Consider the following 13521-nt stretch of genomic DNA (forward strand, 5'->3'; position numbering starts at 1 on the left):
ACTGTTGCAGTACTTTGTACCTACTAGAATTACAAACTGTTATGTGGCCAAAGGCAAGTGGAAATCTGACTTTATCAGTTCTTTTTTTTTTTTTTAGTTGACTAAAGCATTGCAACAATAGCCCAAATGGAGTAGTAATACTTATTGATGTTGATGATCATTTGCTGCAGAGGGAGTTCTTGTTTGCATTGGGAGAGATGAGTGACCTGTTTGGCACAAAGGTGATGGAGAATGCAGTAGTAGCTGTGTAGGAGAAATACAGACATCAGAACTTAAAAAAAAAAGTCATTTTGGCTACTTATATGTTTGTTTGGGTTTTATTTAATTACACAGTTTACCAAAGTAACAAAGAAAACAATGAACTGTGTCTGCCCTCTCTCAAAACCCATTCATGGCTGTGGAGAAGAGACCACAGCAATTAGCAGCTGGCAAAGCATCACACTCAGCAGCAGCTGCTGGGTTACTAAGTGATGTTTGCGGTTTCCCCAAATACAACACAAGATGGGATTTTGTCACGACTGGCTATAAAAAAGAATGCCAAGCTGCTTAAGGCTGCGAAGCCTACTGAAGATGTAGTTCAGTAGTAGTATTTTCAGAGAAATTAGTATTTGGTAGCTAAGATCCTTAAGCCCAGAAAGGAAGGAGATTTGTCCCAAGCCACTGCAGAAGAAACCCATGTGAACATCAGGTCTAAAAGTGAAATTAAGCAGCTCCAGTCTGGGGAGTTGCTGAGCCCTCTTCCATCTAGTCTTTTATTTGCATTCCTGTAGTCAGGTGGCAGATAAGTACCTAAGCTGATGTTTTTGCACACCACATGCGTATTTTAAGCACTATTTAACTGGTTGTGGAATTCTACTTTTAAGATCACAGCATGCAGAGGGTTACTCACCAACAAACCGAAGGGCTTATTTCTTGCTCTGAGGAGTTAAAATTTATTAGGCATGAAAGAGTGAGAGGTTAGAATCAGGAAGCTGAGAAAGATGAATGCAAGGGACTGGGCTGGGAGTAACCATGATTCTTTTCTTAGGTCTGCTTCTGATGTGCTGGGTGATGCTGAGTAAACCACATCACCTCTCTGGTGTACATCTCCTCCACAGCACGTGTTTTCCCTGTCTATATTGTTGATGTTTTGAGGAAAGGACTCCTTTTCTTATTACACATTAATGAATGGTTTATAGCAATGAAGTTCAAACTAAGGTGCCTATAGATGACTTTTCATGGATCTGTGAGAGAAGAGCAAGCTATTGCCTGTACGTTTACATCTGACATTCAGTGGCCTCCACTTCCACTGGAAGTGTCTGGATGGTGAAACAGTGGGAAAGCTTTGGCTCTGAGAACCACAGACCACACTGTGCTACCCCCAGCAGTGGTCGTGGCAGAAGTGAACAACTTGGCCAGCACGCACCTGGGAGGGCTGTGTTTGCTCATGGATTGTCAAGCCTTACCTGGCTTGTTTCCGAAAAGCCTTAAAAAGCAATGGGTGTAATGAGGGGCAATGGTATAAACTGGAGAGGGGCAGATTCAGGCTTGACATAAGGAAGAATTTCTTCACCATGAGATCAGTGAGGCCCTGGCCCAGGTTGCCCAGGGAAGCTGTGGCTGCCCCATCCCTGGAGGGGTTCAAGGCCAGGCTGGATGGGGCCTTGAGCAGCCTGGTCTGGTGGGAGGTGTCCCTGCCCGTCTTGTTCTCACTGTTGAACAAGAAACAGAGGCGTTGCAAGGTTAGTGACTTGTAGCAATATTTTTTCAGCTCCTGTTGCAGATGTGCAACAGTTTGAATAGCGTGTGCAGCTTGGTGGAGTGACTTTAAATGAAGTTATACCGTACTCCATGTTCTCAGGAGGTTTTCTGCTCCCTGTTCTTCTGTAGCAGAGCACTGGAATAGTAGAACCTTGCTGGAGTTGGGGGGCTAGTGGACTTCGTATCAATTTAGAGTAGACTGAACTTACTGTAAGAAACAGTATATGCACAACAAAGCCTTCTTAGGTCCAGAGAAAGAAGCAAATCAGTCTTTCTTGGTCTGTGGACCTTACACCTCTGGTAGTCAGTAAGGAAGCAGTGGGTACTGCATGAAACGAGCAAAAAGGCTCAGCAACCAGAAAACAGATATGCACCTTCCTTACATCAACAAACTAAGAAATAAGGGGAAAAAGCTATTACTTAAGATTCATTATTTGTTTGGCTGTTTATGAAAACCATTGTGCCTACATTTTTTTCTTTTTCTTGTAGCACTGTGATGATCCTTCATATTAAAAAAAACCAAAACAACACTGCAGTGATGTTTTGATTAAACTGTAAAAAAAAAAAAAAAACCAAAACAAGAGGATGACCTTTCAAGGTTATTACCAGCTCTGCTTCTTTATGACCTTGTATCTTCCTCTGTGATTTGCTGCTTTGGCTCTCTGCTTTATAATTTTTGCCACTACTTACAGTTCACTTTCTTCCTGTCAAAAAAAAAATTAAAAGGGTAAGTTGTAGGTGCAGCAAAATACTCCCATCGGCAATGTTTAGATCAGAAAAAGAAAGTGGGTTTCCATCTCTCAGCCTGTGAGAATAATTCAGCTTACTTGTACAGAATGCATAGATCCACTGTTCCCAGGCTCATGTTCTTACTGTTATTTCTCAGTGTTCCATCTCCATTTCTCATAATACTCTGCATTCTTCCTGTAATTTGCCTGCTCTCCAGGCTCCGAGCTGCCTGCCCTCTTTGTGCCCCTCACTTCGGATGCTTCCCCAACTTCCTCTCTACTTAGTTTGTTCTTGCATTTTCTAACCTTTTTATCCCATTTTCCTCTGCATAAAGATAGCTTTTCTGCTTTTAAAATAATTAAATTAGCAGAGCTGATTGAAATCTGGGTGAACTCATTCTCTGAGCACTATCCTTTTCAACAGATGCATTACTCAGTGTACATTAGCCAGCCTTCTGGAAACCTCATTGAGTGACAGAAATGATTATTTGATGAATATATTCAGCAACAGTAGCATTATTCAAACACTTCAGTCAATAAGTTACATTCAAAGCACTGAGAAGTTAATGGTGCATTCAGGTTGGTGTTTGCTCAGCAGAGCATGTGTGCACCCTGAAGGGGGAAAACCAAGTCGTTGATTCATCTGAGGGAAATGGGGAATGTGGAAGCTCTTCTAGGTGTTCGTGTCTTTAGTGAGCAGGACAGCGGAGCAGAGCAGTGTGTCCTGCTCCATTTCGTGGCTGGTAGCAGAAGAAGCACAGGCACTCGTTTTCATGCTCCTCCCTAGTACTTGGGCTGGAAATGGCTACAACAAATCAATGTGTTTCTGATCTTCAGCTTTAGTCCCAAGTTTGAGTGTGTGTGTGTATGGAGCAGGGGGGTGAAGTAAATCTAACCTCAAGTCCTTGCTTTTCACCTCTTGTTTCATTCAACTTTTTCTTGAGCTCTTGGAGCAAATAATCTTTCTTTTACTGTTTAAGACTCTTCACTGCCTCTTTGTAATTTCCAATAGAGGCCTTTATGTCCACAGTGCCAAACAGATCCCCCTTTAACCCATTTGTTGCTTTTTAAAATCTTTGAGTCATTTCATTGTTAGCCTAAAGTGTGGACATTACCTTGATGTAAATTGATTTAACCTACATTTTCCACAATCTTCTCCATTTATTTAGCCAGCTTCCCTTCTTGACTCCGTCTGATTCATCCCGCGCAATATGAACCTCCTCCGAATGCTAAGGCTGAAATCTCTCTGGATACAAGGATTTGAATCATGGTTTTTCCTCACTTATACTTCCACTAGTCAGAATATAGCATCATGCCCTGATAGTACTTCTGGCATCTGCTTCCACATGTACTGCCACTTCTAGAAGTGTTACAAACCCACTGTTGTCCTTTTCCTGTTGCTCAGTTGTGTACTTACTTGAAGATTTTTCTTCTCTCTTTTGTTGTCTGAATCCTCGCCTTACTCTGAATTTCATACAACCCATATAATGCCTTTGCCTTCTCTAGCCTCAGCTAACTTAACCTGTCATCAGTCTGTGCCTGCACTGCCCTGTGAAGTCAATTTTCTCTTATGCATAAGGTCATAGAATCATAGAATCATGGAATGGTTTGGGTTGGAAGGGACCTTAAAGATCATCTAGTTCCAACTCCCCTGCCATGGGCAGGGACACCTCCCACCAGCCCAGGCTGCCCAAGGCCCCATCCAACCTGGCTTCGAACACCTCCAGGCTTCCCTGGGCAACCTGTGCCAGTGCCTCACCGCCCTAATGGTGAAGAAATTCCTCCTAATGTCTAATCTAAATCTTCCCCTCTCCAGTTTATATTCATCCCCCCTCATCCTATCACCACAAGCCTTTGTGAACAGTCCCTTCCCAGCTTTCTTGTAGCCCCTTTCAGGTACTGGAAGGTCTCTATAAGGTCTCCTGGGAGACTTCTCTGCTCCAGGCTTAACAACATCAACTCTCTCAGCCTGTCCTCATATGGGAGTAACCTGCTGAGTAACTCCTTATCTTTGAAGTCTATTTTATTTTTTCTGTTCCCTATGTTCTTTGCAATGCTCCAGTGAATTAATTGTATTTTCAAAGGCTATGAAAGCATGTTAACATCCACAATCAACTATAGCAACGGTGGTGTATAAAGTAAACATAATCTTTTAAAGGCTCATTGAATAGAGGAGCTGTGTTGGTTACAATCCAAATGATACCACAGAACAGGCTCTGTGGCCCTTCAGGCTTGTGGCTGAAGATTGTTCTACGCAACCATTTCTCTATATCAAGTGAAGGTTGCAAGTGAAAAATATAACCAAATCTCAGCAGAAGCACTGCTGGCCATGAGACCCGTCCTGCAGTCCTTTAATAAACTTCAGTTTCTCATCAACAGAGCACACAGAATCATAGAATCACTAGGCTGGAAAAGACCCATTGGATCATCGAGTCCAACCATTCCTATCAAACACTAAACCATGTCCCTCAGCGCCTCATCCACCCATCCCTTAAACACCTCCAGGGAAGGTGACTCAACCACCTCCCCGGGCAGCCTCTGCCACTGCCCAATGACCCTTTCCAGGGTGATCTTTAATTCTGTGAAATCCCTGCTGCCTCAGTGCCAGACACCTTGGTAACAGAATGTATTGCTGTCTTTCAAAATAGCTTTGCAGGAATTTAATCCGTCTGATCTTCTGGATGGCTAGAATTTGCCCATTGCTCAGGATCTGCTGGAGATTTTAGTCAAAACCTTGACCCTTAATTTTCTGTGTGCAGGACATCCTTTTCCCCTTCACATTGTTCTCCTCAATGTGGGATTGGTGAAAGAAGGTATGAAGTTCTTCTTTTCTAGTTCCTCTTGCTGCTTGGGTCGGGAGGTAGCAGCTCAGCTTTGGGAAAAGAGACCTCAAGCTCTTTAATGACGGTCACCACCCTGCCAAACGTATTTAAAACCATGTAGGCTTATGTCTGATAGGATATAAACCAACTGATACTCTCCTGTTATTCTTTTCTACTCGCAGCACAAAGGAGCAGCTTGGTAACCAGACTTTGTGAGAACCTCTTCTGTGGACACCCTTCCCAGTATAAACGAGCAATATATTAATTTCTGCAGCTGCCCGTCAGCCCCTTGGGTAAGTCACCAGCTCTAACAGCAAAGCAGGAATACCCAGAGAGGCAAACAGCCTTGTCTTCCAGCAGAAGTCCAGCCACAGGTCATGATGGGCTGCAGAATCAAGGGCCAGCAAAGCTAGTGCTGAGCTTTCTAACTTTGTTGAGCTTTGTGCTGCTGTGGCCTCGTTATCACTCGTCCTCAACTCAAACCACCCATCAACAAACTTGCTCACACGTCAGTACCGGCTGCAGCTGCAGCCACAGAGGGGTCACCCTTTTACGCTTTCTCTCCTGTCAGGCAGGAGATGGGGTGAGGATGTTAAGAAACAGAAGACATCTGGAAACTTCTCAGATTTCCCTTATGTCTCCTGGTAATTCTCTATCCTAGGAAAACATCTACTTTGTGCTCTTACAAAACAAAGAAGCTCGGTAACGTCGAAGATCTGTGCAGGCCTCAAGAGGTGGGGCCAGGTGGGAAGGTCAGTGTATGCTTTTGGTGGTTTTCTCAGGTGACTTTGAGGACAGTCCGGCTGCCAGTGGCTCCTAAGGCAACTCTTCCAACAGAAACATTCCAGAGTTAGGAAAGGGAAAGGTTGTGTGGAAAAGAAGCTATAAAATAATGAATAGAAAAAAAAAATCCGGAGTAAAGTTTAGCGCATTTCTTAAATAATAAGAAACGTGACAAAATAAAATCCAGTGAAGCTGGACAGGATCTTAAATACTGCACGAGTTTACTGAGAAGTCTGACCACAGCCAAAAAGAAAACAATTTGCGCTTTGGTAGTCAACTTACTGTAGGACACAGGGCTGCTATACAGAAATTTGAGAGTGAAATCTGATTGGACTGTGCTTGGGATTTGCATAACTCACAGGGTAATTGAGAGCACTTCAGTGCTGGAACAACAGCCCGAGCCGTGCAGAGAAAACTCTACCTGGTGCTTGGGAGACCCTCGGGAAGAACAGGCACCTTGAATCATAGAATCATAGAATAACCAGGTTGGAAGAGACCCACCGGATCATCAAGTCCAACCATTCCCACCAATCTCTAAACCATGCCCCTCAGTACCTCATCCACCCATCCCTTAAACACCTCCAGGGAAGGTGACTCAACCACCTCCCTTGGCAGCCTCTGCCAGTGCCCAATGACCCTTTCAGTGACATATTTTTTCCTTATGTCGAGCCTGAACCTCCCCTGGCGGAGCTTGAGGCCATTCCCTCTTGTCCTGTCCCCTGTCACTTGGGAGAAGAGGCCAGCTCCCTCCTCTTCACAACCTCCCTTCAGGTTGTTGTAGAGAGCAATGAGGTCTCCCCTCAGCCTCCTCTTCTCCAGGCTAAACAACCCCAGCTCTCTCAGCCGCTCCTCATAAGGCCTGTTCTCCAGCCCCTTCACCAGCTTTGTTGCTCTTCTCTGGACTCGCTCCAGAGCCTCAACATCCTTCTTGTGGTGAGGGGCCCAGAACTGAACACAGGATTCGAGGAGCGGTCTCACCAGTGCCGAGTACAGAGGGAGAATAACCTCCCCGGACCTGCTGGCCACGCCGTTTCTGATACAAGCCAAGATGCCATTGGCCTTCTTGGCCACCTGGGCACACTGCTGGCTCATGTTCAGTCGCTGTCAACCAACACCCCCAGGTCCCTCTCCTCCAGGCAGCTTTCCAGCCAGGCTTCTCCTAGTCTGTAGCACTGCACAGGGTTGTTGTGCCCCAAGTGCAGGACCCGGCATTTGGCCTTGTTAAACCTCATCCCATTGGACTCATCCCAGCGGTCCAGCCTGTTCAGATCCCTCTGTAGAGCCTCCCGACCCTCCAGCAGATCGACACTTCCACCCAGCTTAGTGTCGTCCGCAAACTTTCTAAGGGTGCACTCGATGCCTTCATCCAGGTCATTGATAAAGACATTGAACAGGGCTGGACCCAGCACTGAGCAGGGGGACAGTCCAGCAGGAGGATCAGCCTCCAGCCTAATTTACAAAATCTATTTTAACAGCAAATAAATGTTATACAATGGCCTCAGAAGGTACAGAGCATCAGAACAAAGAGCTTTTTATTGTTGTTTTCCTTCCTAAATGCTTAATAATTCTGAATTGCTTCAGTTACTGGTTATATTTCACCTTGAATGCACATCTTATTTTTCTTTACCCAAGAGAAAGCGTCTTGCAGATCTTGTGTTTCTTCCATACAGCATTTCCGTCTTTCTTTGAAGAGAAAAATGAGCTGGGGATTCCTGCGTGATCTGCTGAGTGGCGTGAATAAATATTCAACAGGGATTGGAAGAATCTGGGTAGCGGTTGTGTTCCTATTCCGCTTACTGGTTTACATTGCGGCTGCAGAAAACATCTGGAAATATGAACATGATGAATTTGAATGCAACATTGATCAGCCTGGCTGTGAAAACGTCTGCTTTGACTATTTTTTCCCCATCTCCCACGTCAGACTCTGGGCTTTGCAATTAATCGTGGTCTCCGCCCCTTCTCTCTTGGTTGTTTTTCACGTCGCGTACCGAGAGAACAGAGAGAAACACCACGGCCAGAAACTTTATAGGAGTCCGGGAGAGAGAGATGGCGGATTGCTGTGCACTTACCTTATCAGCCTTATTTTAAAATCAGGATTTGAAGTAGTTTTTCTTGTTCTGTTTTACAAACTGTACAACGGATTCAAAGTTCCGCGCCTTGTGAAATGTGACGTAAGACCATGTCCCAATACCGTAGACTGTTATATCTCCAAACCCACAGAGAAGATGATTTTCCTTTACTTTCTGGTGGCGACTTCATGCCTGTGCATTGTATTAAACCTAAGTGAACTGAGTTATCTCATTTTCAGATACTCCCTGAAACGTTATCTGAAGAGGCACAAGAAACATCGAGGCTCAAGAAGTGATTGCCGCAAATTAGAGATCATTGGTCACCGCAGGCCGGCAGCGCAGGCCGGATCCACAGCAGCGCCTCATCCTTGCCCCTGAATATACAAGATGAACGTGAAAACCGTTCCGCGTTGACTTGAAAGGCGTCTGGAGACCCTCATCCCGTGACACAAACTGTACCTGACAAATTGCTTTTCCAATCAGTGCTTTACCTAACTGAACAGTTAGTTATATATGACACAGTTTCCTCTAGTAGTTCCCCCTTAGTTGAGAGGACAAACTCAGTCATGTCATATTTGTCATACATAGAATCCTCTGGGCCTTTCCATGTTGAAACAAAGTGTGGAAGCCTGAAAATTCCACGAAGTTTTAATATAAACACAGATAATTATAACAAATCGCGCTGAAACAATTGCTTTGGTACAAGCAAAAAGAGGCTTTTAGTAGGCAGAGCTGGAAGAACTCGGGGTGGGTTGATGCTAAGCAGCGAGAGTGTGTGCAGCGCTTCTTAGCTGGGTGGATCTTGTAACTGTTGAAACAGCAGTCGGAAAGAGCTGGTGGAGCGGCTGCTGGTGTCTTGAAGCGAGCTGGGTGCTCACCAGCCCATCCCACCACCGTAAAGCATCTTGATCAAAGGAAAATATAAGAGGAGGCAGACGCATCTCGTTAGCCATGGTGATAGAGACGGACCCGGCTGGTTATTGAGTTGTTTGTGGAGCTCTTCCTTCTGGAGGTGCTTGAGCCCTTTGGTTTCTCCGTCATAGAAGAACAGGCGAAATCCCAAAATACGAAAAGCCTCCAGTAGAAACAAAGTGAAATAAGAATCACTCTTCCCTCCCTCAAATTCGTGAATGTCTCTGAAACACCATACGCCTCTGCTCTTTACTACGGATGTTGCTTGGGCTCACAGGAAAGGGACAGAACTTAGCCACGATGTGCCTCCTGTCGAACCCAGAGTTCTGAGACGGGAGGAATTAGTGTAAAAAATGACTTTTTTCAGGTTAGTTTTCTCTGGCCATTGCTGGGGAGAAAGACCTTAGGACACACACCAGAACTGGCTGAATCAAAATACACCCTTTAGAGAAAAACACCAACTGCCACAAGCAAAACTGCCCAATGTCAAACTGATTTTATTGTTCGTGCCAAGATAAAAGAGGAAGAAATGGCAGCAAAAGAGTTTTACCTATTTTTTCACTCCACAAAACCCCAAGCTTTGGTTACAAATCATTACTTTTATGAGCACTGGGGTAACCATTACAGCATTAATGTTAAGAACTAATGGACAAGGGATGTGCTTTTGAAAAAAAGCTTTCAAGTTTTTTTTGGTTTTTTTTGCTACAGAAAACCTGCTTTTGTAAAAGGTGAAAACACCTTTGCTGCTGCTGAACTTCCCAGCAAGAGGAGCCCTCAGGCACCAGCTCACCAGCTTGTGGCTCGTTTGTTTTACACCTCAAGTGACGCTGGATCAGCGCGTGTTTCGAGACCCTGCGCTTTACACAACTCAGAATATTTTGTTAAATCCCTATGTTCACAGGACGTGGCTCACAGCAGAAACGCAGTTCGAAACAAACCCCACCAAGGAGTGCACGAAGCAAAACCCGTTCCCGCTGGGAACCGTGACTGCAACGGTTTGAGTAACTGAGAACAAACCCCCAAATTATCTCGGCCCTTTTATACCCTAAAGCATCATTTTTTTTTTATTTTAAGACAAGGCAACACTTTGAAAATAAAAAATGCTTCCAAAATGACTGTGTTTTATTTATTGAGGACAGATTTTAAGACAGCACATTAATGAAAAAGTATTTATTAATTTTTTTTAAAGCAAAGTTTATTGGAGAGGAAACAAAGAGAAGCAAACACAGTTTAGCCAACACAGGTTTCTGATTAAATTTGTGCATTAGCTGCTCTAATAAAGTATATTAAGTCAGGGCTTGAAGGGTTTTAGAGCATCCCTTAAAGCTCCATGGCTGGTCAGAGACCAAAAATTTTCCTGTGAAACAAGAACTTTTAATTCTTTGGAATGTATATTCAAGGTTTTATTACTAATTCTATCTTCAACAGCCATTAAATCATAAATAAATTCCAAAGTCAATCGGTTTCAAGTCTTGGAGGACACTTCAGTTTTGACACAGCAGTACCTTACATAAGAAATACTCGGAAAAATTAGTACGGACCAACTCTGTGTGACCCTGACACACTTGTAGTGAACTGCCAAGTGGCTTTTACATCACGTTGCAAAATTCATGCGTTTGACAGAGCCACCAATGAAAAAGAAAGGAGCATCACACAAGGCAGCTGACAGATTTTCTTTAACCTGAGAGAACAGGAAAACCTCATCTACTTTCTGAACCCTTGCTCTTGGCCAGCATTTGTTTATTTACCGGCTCGTTCCCTTCCCCAGCCCTTTCCCTGCCTTTACGCTCCTTTGTGCTCCAGTTCAATTCTCACTCATCTCTCCATCCCTGAAGTCGTTTGCTCTTATATTTTTGGTTCAAATGAGTTTGTAGGCTCGGTTGCTAAACTAAAGATTTAAGGACTTTTTTTTTCTTTTGTGTATTTAACTTCCAAGTCACTCAAACAGAAGAAAAATAAAGGAATTTCAATTCAAGCGATTTGTTTTTCCTTCTTAATGTGTAGGAGTACAGTCTCCCCAAGCACGTAACGATTTGTAGGAAGCTGATCCGAGCCCACACAAATGGAGAAATAACATGGTCACTCAACGCACATTCATACAAAAATATGTACCTCATTCATATTTCAAAACATCTCTGCAAACATTACAACATCTGAGTCTTACATAGATCCACATAGATCCTCTTTTTCTGTAAAACCCAAGTAATCTCCTTGCCTTGTGACAAATGAGGTTTGAAAAGTCATGGGGGGGGGGGGCTAAACCTCAGGGTCGCGTGGGTGGGAGCCCCAGCCACCGACTTCTTTGGCACAGAAACTAATTGCAAGAATCCAGCCGGCTGCTTTTCCTCACCCGAACCAACGACTGTTCTCAGCGTTACCAGCATCGCTACCAACAGCCAGAGACAGGACATCCCAGCAGGACGTTCTAGGGCCAATGCCGCCCCCCATCCTGCTGAGAGCAACCGCCCCAAAACACGCGAGGACAAAGCCACCACTCCCAGTTCCACTGAATTAGGGCTCAGGCAATATTTCTTTACAAACATGGTTACCCACGAGAGAGCCCAGCTGCCAGCGTAAAGTCAGAAAACAGTCTGTACTCGGCATCCAGACTCCTCGATTTGGTTGCTTCCCCATCAGCGACAACTGCTGCTGCTTTGGCCAGCACGCGGTGGTGCGAGGAGTTTAAAAGAAAGTGTCTTTGCTCAAATGCCCCACAATTCATGGGTGACGTGTCTGTCTAGAAGACAGAGACACAGAGGAGGAAGGACAAAGAGAGGGGAAAAGACCGAGAGATCCTGCCTTTGGTCCCTTGCTTTAAAATACTTTTTTTTATTTTAAAGGAAAAAAAACCTACTGAAGTAGCTTACAGGTTACACAGAACATCAGCGCCCACCCAAAAGTGCCACAGAAGGCACAGACTGTGTTAGTACAGCACCTGCTGTAATTGGATTCACTGGGGTAAGAATGAGCCAATATTAAAAACTTCAGAATTTCAAACCCTAAATTTCTGGTTTGGATCCGAGTCCTGTCTCACGGCATTGGATTTCCTCCCCCTTATTTAAAAAAGGGCATTCTAGTAAAGCACCGCCCAGCTCAGATCACTGTGTGCTACTCTCAGCCCCAAATCTGCAGCTGATGCAGTATCCGTCACTGAGAAGGTCAATGCTGAAAGCATTTAACTTACACAACACAAAATTCTTCTAAAAATTAACAGTTGTGAGGTCTGTCAGCAGTGCCAGGCACATCTAAACCCAAGAGATTGCAAGCGAGCTTTGTGGCTCCTCTCCAGAGAACCTCTGCCCTCTTCTCCCCTGCGGAAGATCCTCTTTACAGTCACCACATCCAGCACCAACAGCAACTCCCCCCGGGGGACGGCGTGGGCTCTGCCAGGCAGCACATGGCATCACGTGCTTTTAACAGTCTCTCCCAGACTTAAAAGCCAAAACAAATCCTTGTGTTTCTCATTCTCAGACTTTGATCTACTAACTTGGCAGAAGGATCGGTTTAGTCGCCCTGGAGGGATCAAAAGCGAAAGGAGCGAGTGGGCTCCATCCAAATGGAAGCACGGGCTTTCTGAGAAGGTAAGAGATGGAGCACCAGACAGCAACCCGAGGGCTGCACCCAAGCTGAAACACTGTCGCCTTTCCACTTTTTCATACGTAATCATCACTCTCACAAGTCACTTCATTTGGTTGTAGGAATGTGCCCTCACACCAATATTCAAGTAAACTGTCAGGGATTCCAGGGGAGTAGCTTAAGAGCAATCACACGTAGCATTTAATGCAAAGCTTTACATGGCAAGACAAGTTTATAGAAAAAAATTGAAGCCAATCTCTCCCAAGAAAACGACTATTTTATATCACGGAAGGTAGGTCACATCCAGTAATGAGAATAATCCAAGAACAATTTTTGGTAGCACACAATCCAGCTGGTTTGTCCCATCCGACTTAAGCATAACCACACACGAAAACCAACACCGTAGATTCCTGGGTGCTGACAGCTCCCACCAACGCATTCACGCTTTTGGTTACTCAACAAACTGGACACCTGTCATTTCAGTTAGCAGCAGAGAGAGAAATCGCTCCAATCCCGGGCATCGCCAGCGGCATCGCTTCCGAGGGTCATTCCAGTGTGGAAAAGAGAGGTGGCGAGAGCGCTGCCAAGTACAGTCAGCAAGAGGCAGGAGAGCGGAGGAGCCTCTGCCACCAATAGAGCACAACCACCAAGTTTGCCTGTAAGATCACAATCTCACTTCCCTTTCAGAAAGTGCCTTGTTTATTCAGTTTTTCATGGTATGGCATAAGGACTCACGCATTTTATAGATAGATACCAAACCGGTATTATCAAAATAAACCATCTGTTTTATAAACCCACTATTTACAAAAATGGTTTCTGAAGGATTTTTGTTGTTTTTTTTTAACAAAAATTAAACTATACACCAATCTAAGTTACAGAAACAAAAATAAC

The 13521-nt window shown here is 44.5% G+C and overlaps 2 protein-coding genes across 2 annotated transcripts in view; one reads left to right on the plus strand and one right to left on the minus strand.

Annotated features, from left to right (window-relative positions):
- The window catches only part of SMIM8 (small integral membrane protein 8), a 723388-nt gene that overhangs the window by 12979 nt on the left and 696888 nt on the right, over window positions 1–13521 (minus strand). The gene's annotated exons all lie outside the window — the stretch shown is intronic.
- Window positions 7771–8520, plus strand: GJB7 (gap junction protein beta 7). Its single transcript, XM_069851288.1, has one exon. The coding sequence runs from the start codon at window positions 7771–7773 to the stop codon at window positions 8518–8520; it is 750 nt and encodes a 249-aa protein (XP_069707389.1).

Source organism: Phaenicophaeus curvirostris, chromosome 2, assembly GCF_032191515.1.
Source record: "Phaenicophaeus curvirostris isolate KB17595 chromosome 2, BPBGC_Pcur_1.0, whole genome shotgun sequence".
Classification (NCBI taxonomy): domain Eukaryota; kingdom Metazoa; phylum Chordata; class Aves; order Cuculiformes; family Cuculidae; genus Phaenicophaeus; species Phaenicophaeus curvirostris.